We start from the raw sequence: 12,500 nt of genomic DNA, 5'->3' as shown, positions 1-12,500 counted from the left end.
GCGTTCATTAGGAGCCTTGTAAAGACTTTCTTCTGTTTCACCCCACTCTCAGAAATAAAGGTACAAAAGCTGTCACTGTGGAGGGACCTTTTAAAGGTATATGTTTGTCCCTTTTTTTAAAGGTAAATATTTGGTTCAGATATCTGAACCTAATGGGTACAAAAGTGTCACAGTGACAGATCTTGTACCTTTATTTCTGAGACTGCAGGAATCCAGACGGACCGCTGAAAATATGAACTTCCTTCAGCGTTAGCTGACACAAACCTGTTTGAGATCAGATCGTGTGTGTCTGATAATGCTGCCTCCGGCTTGCTCAGTTGGGGACACTTTCTAGAGATTATTGTCGATTTGGTTGCACAGATATTATTTAACTGAGCTAGACAGCGTTCAGTGCTTTGACACCATCTTTATTACAATACTGCAGTTAAACACTCAGTTTGTGATTCTTGTGACCTTTTAATCTACAGAACACTGATGAAATAATTACAATTCTGTCTTCAGACACGCAAACAAATTGTAGTTTTTGTTTTTACTTATTTTTACTTTACTTACTACATATAGTACAACTATAATCATTTTATATGAATGTTAAAAACTATTACATTTAGTTTGAATTCAGTTTTAAATTTAAGTTTCATGTTTTCACCTTAATTTGATGTTAAATAGAAATAATAATACTTTTTTTATTATCATTGATAACAATCATAATGTATATTTATATTTGTTGTAATAATTCCAATATTTCTTATAGAAATATTAATTACAAATTTTTGTATTTTTTTTTTTTTTTGTCATGATGTCATTTATCCATGTTTTTTTTTTCCCGTGGTTTGATGACTTTGAATTCTAATAATCACTTTTATTTAAGTGTATAATGTATCTGCGTGTGATTTTTAAATCTTGAATAATTTCCTTTTCTGAAAGCCTTCTGACAGTTATTGATGTGGATCAGTTCCTGTGCTGTCCTTGAGAATAATTCCCTCACTAATCACATCTGACTGAGTGTGTGTGTGTCCCAGAATGCATCAGTGTGGTCCGCTGGGAGTTCAGTCCTGACCTCTGAACCGTGCCGCTCTGGCCATAACTGGAGAAACGCTGCTCCAAAGCATCAGCAGAGATTTTCCACTCTATTTTTGTCCTCTTTAAAATGACATTTCTGCACGTGTTATTTCTGAAACATCTCGTGTCTTACTGAATGAAAGCAGACGTTTGTGTTCTTCTGTTTCATCAGGAATCTTGACGGACCGCTGAAAATATGAGCTTCCTTCAGTGTTACCTGACACAGACCTGTTTGAGATCAGTGTGTGTCTGATTTCTGTCTGATAGTGTGTGTGTGAGACTCTAATTCTCCTGAAGTTTTGCTGCTGCAATTATATCATCAGTAATCAGATCACTAACGCGTTCTGATTCTTCTCTCTGGAAACATCAGAAAGCATCAGACAAACTCAGAGAGAAATACAAATGCTCTCAATCAACTTCTGGGCCAAATCCTGACCAATAGCAACCCATTCTTTCATAATCACTTCTTAGAGAGCCACTTAGTTATAACTTTTGCCTTATGGCAAGGTGCTCCATCGTGCTGGAAAATGCAATGTTCTTCACCATACGGTTGTTGGATTGTTGGAAGAAGTTGCTGTTGGAGGGTGTTTGGGTACCATGCTTTATTCATGGCTGTGTTTTTGGGCAAAATTGTGAGTGAGCCCACTCCCTTGGGATGAGAAGCAACCCCACACATGAATGGTCTCAGGATGCTTTACTGTTGGACTGACACAGGACTGATGGTAGCTCACCTTTTCTTCTCCAGACAAGCCTTTTTCCAGATGCCCAAACAATCGGAAAGGGGCTTCTTCGGAGAATATGACTTTGCCCCAGTCCTCAGCAGTCCATTCACCATACTTTTTGCAGAAGAGATGCTTCTTTTGGAGAGAAGTGGCTTCTTTGCTGCTCTTCTTGACACCGGGTCATCTTCTAAAAGTCTTCACCTCACCGTGTGTTCAGATGCGCTCACACCTGCCTGCTGCCAATCCTGAGCAAACTCTTTAGGAGACGATCATGGCACTTGCTGGACTTTCTTGGACACCCTGAAGCCTTCTTAACAAGAATTGAACCTCTTTCCTTGAAGTTCTTGATGATCCTATAAATTGTTGATTTAGGTGCCACGATATCCTTGCCTGTGAAGCCATTTTCATGCAACGCAATGATGGCTGCACTCGTTTCTTTGCAGGTCACCTTGGTTAACAATGGAGGAACAATGATTTCAAGCATCACCCTCCTTTTAACATGTCAAGTCTGTCATTCTAACCCGATCAGCCTGACATAATGATCTCCAGCCTTCTCACCTGACTTAACAAGACGATTACTGAAATGATCTCCGAAGCAATGACAGCAATGAAATGCAGTGGAAAGTTTTTTTTTTTTTTTTTTTCAGGTTTAAGTTAATTTTCATGGCAAAGGAGGACTATGCAATTCATCTGATCACTCTTCATAACATTCTGGAGTATATGCAAATTGCTATCACAAAAACTTTTCCAATTTCCAATATTTATGTAATTCTCAAAACTTTTCGCTACAACTGTATGTATTATAAAATAAATAAATAAATAATAATAATAATAATAATAATAATATATATATATATATATATATAAAGACGTAAATGTAAATAAAATATATAAATAAAATTAATTAAGCTGCACTTAATCACATCTTGTCAGTAAAGATGGTTCTGTGATTAGTAGTAAATCTACACTAGTATTATTTTTATATGTACAGCCCTATGTTTATCTGCATGTATGTTAATCAATCATCAGGGCAATTAAATCGAACTGTGAAACATCCTCGTGTTTGCGCTGGACTCATGCTGTTCAATAGATGCTCTGTTCTTCTGATCTTCAACTCTAAGCCACTAAAAGTCTCTTGTCAGAATGGTTTTAATATAGAGATCATGTGAAAACATTAAAACAATGTCAGTATTGTAATGTTTCTGTTCTGTAAAATAAAGTAACGAATAGGCCTGTCACGATAACATTTGTTGTCTGAGATATATATATATATATATATATATATATATATATATATATATATATATATATATATATATATATATATATATATATAAAAATAATTGAGATGATGATGATATTGTCATTTTAAGACCATTTTATGCCCCTGAATGTGTAATCATAATATATAAGCTTAATAATGCATGCACTCTTTGAATTGATGTTTAACATTTAATATTTAATTCTTAAAAATATTTAGATAATGAAAATTAAGTACCAAAATATTGATAAACCTGAATAAATAGTAAATACACATTTTGTACAATAAGAAAAAAGGCAAATGTTTCTTTGTGCATTTCTTTTTTTTCCTACTTGTAAGAAAATGTGAGTATTTATATATTTTTTTTTCCCCCATCTACAGATATTTTTTATAACAGTCAGATCTCTTCATGCACAAAGGCATAGATCCCTAAACAAGGCCATATCTGCAGAATAAACCTTTTTTTGTAGAAGATTTAAAAAAAAAAAAATGTAAACTAGCACCTCATGACTACACCGCGTTATGTACGAGACGCTGCAAAGACAAAGACACAAGTGTGATGCAAAAAAATCTTTTTTTAATGCGTCTTTATATCTACACCAACATTAGAGCTTCTATGTGTTTTGTTTGTGTTTGAAATATCTGTGTCAGGCCTGTCATCTTAAAATTAGCAGTGTGAATCAATTTAATTTCAATTAATATTATTAAAAGTGATTTTCAGTAGTAACTGCACATGGCTACTTTTAAATTTACATGTTAAATAAAATTTATTTTGTGCAAAATTTCCATTTTTTTTTATATAAGCAGGCTACATTTAAAAATATTAGTTTTTTTTTAAATAGTAAAAGTAATACAAGAGGGAGCACATACTGTCTAGCAACATGGGGCCATATACTCTGAAATATTTAGAATTGATTCAGAATCACCCCTAGTAATAAATACAACTATTAATACATTTATGATCTCATTCACACAGGGTTTAAACTGGATCTGTAATATTCTCTAATGTATTAAAAGAAGTCTCTTCTGCCCAGTGAGCCTGCATTTATTTGGACCGTTAAAAAATACATGCCTGGTTCAAAAACAATATTTACTGACTTATTAATTTTAAGTTAGATTGTGCAGAATGTCTGCTAGAATGTTAAGAAATGTTCAGTTTTAAGTATTGTTAGATTGTTGTTTATTTCTTGATTTAGTTTTGATTTAATTTATTGGAAAAAATGTTTTAAATCAAAGACTAATAACTTATAATAGCAAGTGTAGCTACAGAAGTTATGTATTTAATGTATTGACTGATGAGTTTGTGTTGTAAAGTAAACCTATTGCATTTTAATTATTATTGTGAGCTTAATGCTTTCTAACCTTATCTTCACTTTCTGGTAATACTCTGCTTACTATACATATAAAAATGTAATAAACACACACACACTTTCTTAATTTCTGCACAACTGTATACTTTGGATTGATTTGAATAATAATTTGAATAACTTTTAATGTACTAGAAGTGTGCACCAAACATATATTCCTATAGTATGAGAAGATAGGATTTAATTGCACGTGGATCAAGTTTGGGCCACAAAAAAAAAAAACCTGACTGAGACGTCCTTCCCTGTTCTACTTTATCATGACAACACTTTTCAGCTAAATTTCAATATTGTGATAATACTGTGATCTGAGCATTAGAGCATTGCAGCATGATCATTTGATACGGTCTTGATAGAGAGTCTTTAAGTCCAGGGTGAGCACAGATGCTGGTATTGAGGTGTTGTGAGTAGCGTCTGTCAGGATTGTTAGCGTGACCGTATCGTCTGCTGATCTGTGTTTGTGGCGTGTCTTTCTGTGTGTGTTCTGCCTGTGTACTTTTCCACTGATGAGACGCTTCTCTTGAACGAGCGCCGTGAGTCTCCTGGATTACTATACACCAGTGACACGGCTCTCAGGCTCGGGGTTAAAGGTCAGGCGTGTGTCCTAGAGCTGGGTTCACTAAATCAATGAATTCATCTTCATTTTAATTTCTCTCTGTCTCTGTCTCTCTCTCTCTCTCTCTCTCTCTCTCTCTGTCTCTCTCTCTCTCTCTCTGTCTCTCTCTCTCTCTCTCTCTGTCTCTCTCTCTCTCTCTCTCTCTCTCTCTCTCTGTCTCTCTCTCTCTCTCTCTCTCTCTGTCTCTGTCTCTCTCTCTCTCTCTCTCTCTCTCTCTCTCTCTCTCTCTCTGTCTCTGTCTCTCTGTCTCTCTGTCTCTCTGTCTCTCTCTCTCTCTCTCTCTCTCTCTCTCTCTCTCTCTCTCTCTCTCTCTCTCTCTCTCTCTCTCTCTCTCTCTCTCTCTCTCTCTCTCTCTCTCTGTCTCTCTCTCTCTCTCTCTCTGTCTCTCTGTCTCTCTCTCTCTCTCTCTCTCTCTCTCTGTCTCTCTCTCTCTCTCTCTCTCTCTCTCTCTGTCTCTCTCTCTCTCTGTCTCTCTCTCTCTGTCTCTCTCTGTCTCTGTCTCTCTTTCTCTCTCTCTCTCTGTCTCTGTCTCTCTTTCTCTCTCTCTCTCTGTCTCTCTCTCTCTCTCTCTCTCTCTCTCTCTCTCTCTCTCTCTCTCTCTCTCTCTCTCTCTCTCTCTCTCTCTCTCTCTCTCTCTCTCTCTGTCTCTCTGTCTCTCTCTCTCTCTGTCTCTCTCTCTCTCTCTCTCTCTCTCTCTGTCTCTCTCTGTCTGTCTCTCTCTCTCTCTGTCTCTCTCTCTCTCTCTCTCTCTCTCTCTGTCTCTCTCTGTCTCTGTCTCTGTCTCTCTCTGTCTCTGTCTCTCTCTCTCTCTGTCTCTCTCTGTCTCTGTCTCTCTCTCTCTCTGTCTCTCTCTCTCTCTCTCTCTCTCTCTCTCTCTCTGTCTCTCTCTCTGTCTCTGTCTCTCTCTGTCTCTCTCTCTCTCTCTCTCTGTCTCTCTCTCTCTCTCCCCTGTCTCTCTCTCTCTCTCTCTCTCTCTCTCTCTCTCTCTCTCTGTCTCTCTCTGTCTCTCTCTCCCCTGTCTCTCTCTCTCTCTGTCTCTCTCTCTCTCTCTCTCTCTCTCTCTCTCTCTCTCTCTCTCTCTCTCTCTCTCTCTCTGTCTCTGTCTCTCTCTCTCTCTGTCTCTCTCTCTCTCTCTCTCTCTCTCTCTCTCTCTCTCTCTCTCTCTCTCTCTCTCTCTCTCTCTCTCTCTCTCTCTGTCTCTCTCTGTCTCTGTCTCTCTCTGTCTCTCTCTCTCTCTCTCTCTGTCTCTCTCTCTCTCTCTCTCTCTGTCTCTCTGTCTCTCTCTCTCTCTCTCTCTCTCTCTGTCTCTCTCTGTCTCTGTCTCTCTCTGTCTCTGTCTCTCTCTGTCTCTGTCTCTGTCTCTCTCTCTCTCTCTCTCTCTCTGTCTCTCTCTCCCCTGTCTCTCTGTCTCTCTCTCTCTCTCTCTCTGTCTCTCTCTCTCTCTCTCTGTCTCTCTCTGTCTCTGTCTCTCTCTCTGTCTCTCTCTCTCCCCTGTCTCTCTCTCTCTCTCTCTCTCTCTCTCTCTCTCTCTCTCTCTCTCTCTCTGTCTCTCTCTCAGTATTTTTAGCTCTGTGTCTCTCTGGACTCTCTGTCCTGGTTTCCTGACGGTCCGTCACTACTTCTCTACTGTACAGTTCGTTCAGGATAAACCGTGTTGTTCTGACATGAGCTGGTGTTTGTTTAAGGAAACCCCGTCAGACCGGCTCAAGTCGACTGCTGTTTTCTGGAAATGAGATTCGGAGCGTAGCGGCTCCAGAGCGTTTGTCGAAGGCTCGTCTCTGTTTGCCGTGATGCACCGCTGCTCTTCAGGAGATTCCACTGTATTTGCGCATGAATGGTGATTAATTACAGCGTTTCACTAGATCTGTAATGAGATGCGTTGGTAAACCTGTTTTCACTGAACCTTAAAGGATTCCCTGCTGTTTTCCACTCCAATAAAAGCTGGAGAGTTTAACTCTTGCAGCAGAGACACAAGTATTGAAATGTTACTGCAGATTAATTGAATGAATAATTGGGCTTAATATGAAATTTTTACAAAGTGAATCAAATTAATAATAATTATAATAATTCCTAATTAATAATAAACAGAGACAGTAACTCTTGTTTGTGTTTCTCAGAAGTAATTCACACAGGTTTGAAGAACAGGAAGGAGAGTAATTGATGACTAAGTGATGATTTATGGGTGAACCGTCCCTTTAAGATCATCAAGAGTGTGTATATGTGCGTGTGTGTGTTTCCAAGTGTGTGAATGTTTTTGAGTACAAAATATACATTTTTGTGTGTTTCTGCGTGTCAGTTTGTGTGTGTGTGTGTGTGTGTGTGAGTGCTTGTGAATTTCTGTGTGTGTGTGTGTGTACATTTCCATGTCTGCTTGTGAGTAGCGCTGGGTATCGATACATTTTAGGTCCCGACCGAATTGCCTCGACACCTTCGAGTATTGAAAAGGTCTTGTCGTTCAGTATCAGATTTCGTTATCTAGGGGTTAATCTCATCAACGTCCGTGAGCCAATAAGCCTGTGGCACTAGCCGGTGTGTTTGACTAGAAGTAGTGTGCTCTCTCTAGCTCTCTCAGGAATGCTAACACTCAGGGAGGATGTGTTTGCTAAGGCCACTAAAGAGACAGCGCTGTGTCGTTTGACGTCCTGTAGAACACAGCTGAGATCTGGTCGTAGGGAAGCAGGTCACCCTTGAAAGGCTGCGTTTATTGGTGCGTTTTCGATTTAAAATGAATAAGTTTTATATTCTGCATTCACTCGAGGCTCACTTCAAACCTCCATCGAGTGTTTGTAATAACTTCCGATCGCCGTCAAATACGTGTCAGAAGTGCAGTCGTGGAAGAGAAGATACAGGCAGACAGCTGCAAGCTGCTCACGTTCATCAGTAAACCTGCGGAAAATTAATAGAAATGATAATACTGTCTGAGCTATATGCCTTTTAACACACACACATGTATAAACTATATGAACTTTATTTATTGTGTTGGATATATTTGGTTCCTTTGTGCAGCGGCTCAGGAGTCTTGATAAATGTTTGAGATCATGTAAGCTTGTTAAAACTGATTTTATAAAAAGAGCATCAAAAAAGGTATCATTCAGGATCTGGAATCGTATCAATTTTATCATTTTGTGTGTGTGTGTGTGTGTGTGTGTTTGTGTATTTCTGCACGCTTGCTTGTTTCTTCTACTGTTGCTTTTATTTATTTTTTTGTTCTTTTACACAATCTTGAGCAAAAACACTTGCACATGTTTTGCAGTTATTCTTTGAAGTAAGCAGTGTTTATTTAGATTTATTTATTTTTCCCATGAAAGCTAAACCTCAGAAACCATTAGAATTGTTTTTGTTTTTGCATTTTGATTTATCGATTCTATTTTTGCCCTCGTTTCTCACCACGAGCGTGAACTGAAGTATGGGAGTCCGTGGTGGTGTTTGTGTTTGTTTCCTCCTCTCTAAAGCCGCGCCGGCACGGAGGAGGCTCGTTTCTCCAGAATTGAAAGGAGCTTGATCTAAAAGCGGTCCGATGAAAGCACCTGTTATCCCAGGCAGCGCTCGCTGTTGTTTCGCTCTCCTTTTAAAGGCATATTCTCACGGCGCTCCTGAAATACGTCTGGCTAAATCCGAGCGCCGCGGATCCCGAGGGAGCGTAAACCAGGCCGGACCGGTGCGGAAGCGCACGAGCTGCTATTTCCATCGGGCCTCCAGGGCAGATCCTCTCTAATTAACTGCAAATTAACTTTTGATAAGCTGGTGTTTTTAGCAGGCGCTCTGGAGGAGCTCAGCCCTACTTTATCTGCGTGAGCTGCGGGTCAGATGTGAGGATGAACCCGCCGTGACCCGGGACGCTCCCCAACACGCCTCCACTCGCTTCGGCTTTTGGATTGTTTCAAGACGTTATTTGCAAAAGCAGAATGTTATCAAATGTTTTATTGCATCAGTTGACTAATTGTGTATTTCTTTTTTACCTTTTCAAAATAAGCACACTGGAGTCAAATGACAATGAAACTATTTGAGTTTTGAAATTGGTTTAAAAGGCGTTATTTATTTTAAATGAACTCTTCATTTTAAATATTTTGGTCAGAAATACATAGATAAGTGAAACTTGATGTATAGCCTTTTTTTAAGTTTTAGGTTTTTATTATATAATAATTTGCTAAATATTACTTTAATCATCTAAAACTTTAAGTAAAAAGTAACAATGTGTAGCATAAAATAAGGTATTTTAGATTTAATATCATATTGCATTGACTTATTGCTTCATCTTTTCTTTTTGTTTTTCTCAAATTGCTTCATTTATTTCTGCAAATCTTAGACTTTAGTCTCCCACTTTTGGTTTCAAACTAATTTTTTTAACTGTTATTGTAATTTGGACTTTTTAATATTACTATATATAACTATATTCTTACTTGTGTTTAGATATTCTTTTCCTAGATATTTACCTATTCTCATAATGTCTCATAATTTTGACTTTTTTTGTTATTGACATCATCTCTGTTAACATAACAAACATACTTTTTTGTCATTTTGTATTAATATTGATTTGATTTTAGTTTTTGAAATATCCATAGCTATCAAAGCCAGCTCTTCTAATATCATGCTGTGGAGCCAAGTATGAAAATAAAACTCAAGCAATGCTTTTATAATGTAGTTTTAGCGCTTCAGCGTGTGTTTACAACACACACACACACACACACACACACACACACACACACTGTCCTGAGTGAAGCGTGTGTGTGAGACTGAAGGCCATATTTAGTGCAGTGTTTCCCTCTGTGTCTGTAATGTCAGGGTTCAGTGTGTGTGTCCTTATATAGTCTTGTGCGGTGGGTAGAGTCACTGTGTGTGTGTGTGTGTGTGTGTGTGTGTGTGTTGCCCACATTCACTCTTAGACGTGATAACATGTGCACTGATGCTCTCAAACACACCTGTATTTATTCTCAGGACAGAGGGATATTGATTGTTATTGTAGCATATATTCATGAGAATTTGAAGGAAAGTGAGAATCCTGTCATCATTTATTCACTCTAACCCACTTTTGTCTCCCTTTTATATTATGAATAAATATACTGTGGAAGATTTTTTTTTCTGCTGTTATTTTAGTATCGCTGATATATTGTTACCATTTTTGTTAATGTTTCTGTTTTTGTTTTAGTTGTATTTTCTCTGGTTTTGCTGTCCCTTTTATGCATGAACATAAAGATGAAGGTCTGACCGATCTCTCTCTCTCTCTCGTTCCTCTTTCAGCCGGAGAACCTGCAGAAGACCTGGCTGAGGGAGTTTTGTCAGGTAAGAACCACCTCTCCTGATTTCATCATCTGTTCGACAGGCTCCGCCCCTCCAGTGGCTCTCATATGTGATTGGCTCACCTTTTATGACATCACTGATACTGAATGTTCTGTGTACTTCAATAGACAGCTCTTTGTAGGAACACTGCTCTTTTTGTTTTTAACTCATTTAACTGAAATTATAATTGTGTTCCTTCACTTATTTTTAAAATAAACTCATTAAAAACGATCATTTTTCTATATAAATGATGTGAATTGTACCGAACAATGACGTGATGCGATCAGATGGAGGCATGTTCGTCTGCGGTGTGAAAAAGAAAGATGCTGAAGTTATATTTATTAAGTGATTATTATTTTTTCGTTTTTAAGGCAGTGCATTTTTAAGTGATGCATAGCACGCACACAGACACACACACACACACACAGACACACACACACACACACACACACACAGACACAGACACACACACACACACACACACACACAGACACACACACAGACACACACACAGACACACACACACACACACACACACACACACACACACACACACACACACACACACACACACAGACACACACACAGACACACACACAGACACACACACACACACACACACACACACAGACACAGACAGACAGACAAGAATCATTTATGGGTTTCTGCTAAAATTAAAATCATATATTAGTATTATAATCTTACTGTTGTTCTATAAAATAAAATAAAAAGTCAATAATAATGATTATAATAATAGTTATTAAGCTCTATTAAAAGACGTAATATAACATTTCCATGTAGTGTTCAAATTTAGATCTGCAATATATTCTAATATTTTCAGTCTGTCTGTGGTCAGATATCTCTACGATTTCATCAAAAAATATCTTCATTTGTGTTCTGAAGATCAATAAAGGTCTTAAGGGTTTAGAACAACATTAGAGTGAGTAATTAATGACAGGATTCTCATGTTGGGGTGAACTGACCCTTTGAGTTTCTGCTTGGAAGGAAAGGGAAGAGAAGCCTTGAGGCACAGCCGCTTATCTCAGCTAGTCAGTGTGTGTGTGTGTGTGTGTGTGTGTGTGTGTGTGTACTGGTTTAACTATACTTGTGAGGATGTAAATATCGTCACTTACATAGTAAAGGATCATGACAACCCAGTAGTGAGATGTTTGACTGGTTGGCACTAGATAAAAAGTGTAGTTTTGTTCTAGTGTTCTAGATGTTTAGGGTTCGGCATAGAAATACTGTTAACCTGCTAGAAAATCAATGAAGTCTATGCAATGTCCTCACTAAGATAGTAAAACAAACGTGTGTGTGTGTGTGTGTTGCTGATCTCATGGAGAACATATTTCCTAATCAAACCAATGGTTTTACCTGCATTTACCTGCAGAAGACACTGATTTCCCTGTCTCTCCAGCCATTTACCTGCTGGTTTTTGACTGACAAAAGACACACACACACACACACACACACACACACACACACACGCACACACACTCTGAGTCTTCTGCTCTCTACACACCTGTCCTCTGAGTGTTTCTAATCATTTCTGATTATTATCAGTGTTGAAAACAGTTGTGCTGCACAGTGTTTGTGTGGAAACCATGACTCATATTGTCCTTCAGGATTCACAGAATAATAGGAACTTCAAAAGAACAGCATTTGTTTGAAAATAGAGGTCTTTTTAACGTGTGTGTGTGTGTGTGTCAGGCTTGAGCTGCAGTGACGTCATGGAAAGCTGCTTTATTTGATTCTCTGTTGTTCACATCATATCAGCAGTTTTTCAGCAGTTGTTTGGTTTGAAACCCTGAGAGTTTTTGTTTTTGAATAAAGCTGCTTAAACCTGTAATATGAGGCACGAGAGGGAAAGGGTTATTATTGCTAAACTAAGTAAAACTGAAAGGAAAAGCAAAACTAAAACTCTAAAAAAAAAACATCATAACATAACCATGTGACATAAATGTTAACTATAAATACTTACAAATGCTTTAAATTGATTTAAAAGCCTGAAATAATTATTAGCTGTTTTTATTATTATTATTATTATTGCTACTACTGATTATAAATGTTTGCTGAGCAGTAAATCAGTATATTATTCTGATTTCTGAAGACTAAAGGGATGATGCTGAAAATCACAGAAATAAACTACACTTGAACACATTCACAGAGAAAACAGATAGTTTTAATGGTAAAGTAGTATT

General features: G+C 37.9%; 1 protein-coding gene across 1 annotated transcript in view; it reads left to right on the top strand.

Moving 5' to 3' along the window:
• The window catches only part of LOC122356328 (inositol polyphosphate-5-phosphatase A-like), a 116,253-nt gene that overhangs the window by 15,135 nt on the left and 88,618 nt on the right, over positions 1-12,500 (top strand). The window contains exon 2 of the mRNA XM_043254889.1: positions 10,261-10,302. Coding sequence (XP_043110824.1) covers positions 10,261-10,302 — 42 coding nt within the window. The remainder of the gene's footprint in view (positions 1-10,260; positions 10,303-12,500) is intronic.

This window comes from Puntigrus tetrazona, chromosome 13, assembly GCF_018831695.1.
Source record: "Puntigrus tetrazona isolate hp1 chromosome 13, ASM1883169v1, whole genome shotgun sequence".
Lineage (NCBI taxonomy): Eukaryota > Metazoa > Chordata > Actinopteri > Cypriniformes > Cyprinidae > Puntigrus > Puntigrus tetrazona.
The sequence above is the reverse complement of the archived record's forward strand: the minus strand, read 5'-3'. Positions and strand labels throughout refer to the sequence as shown.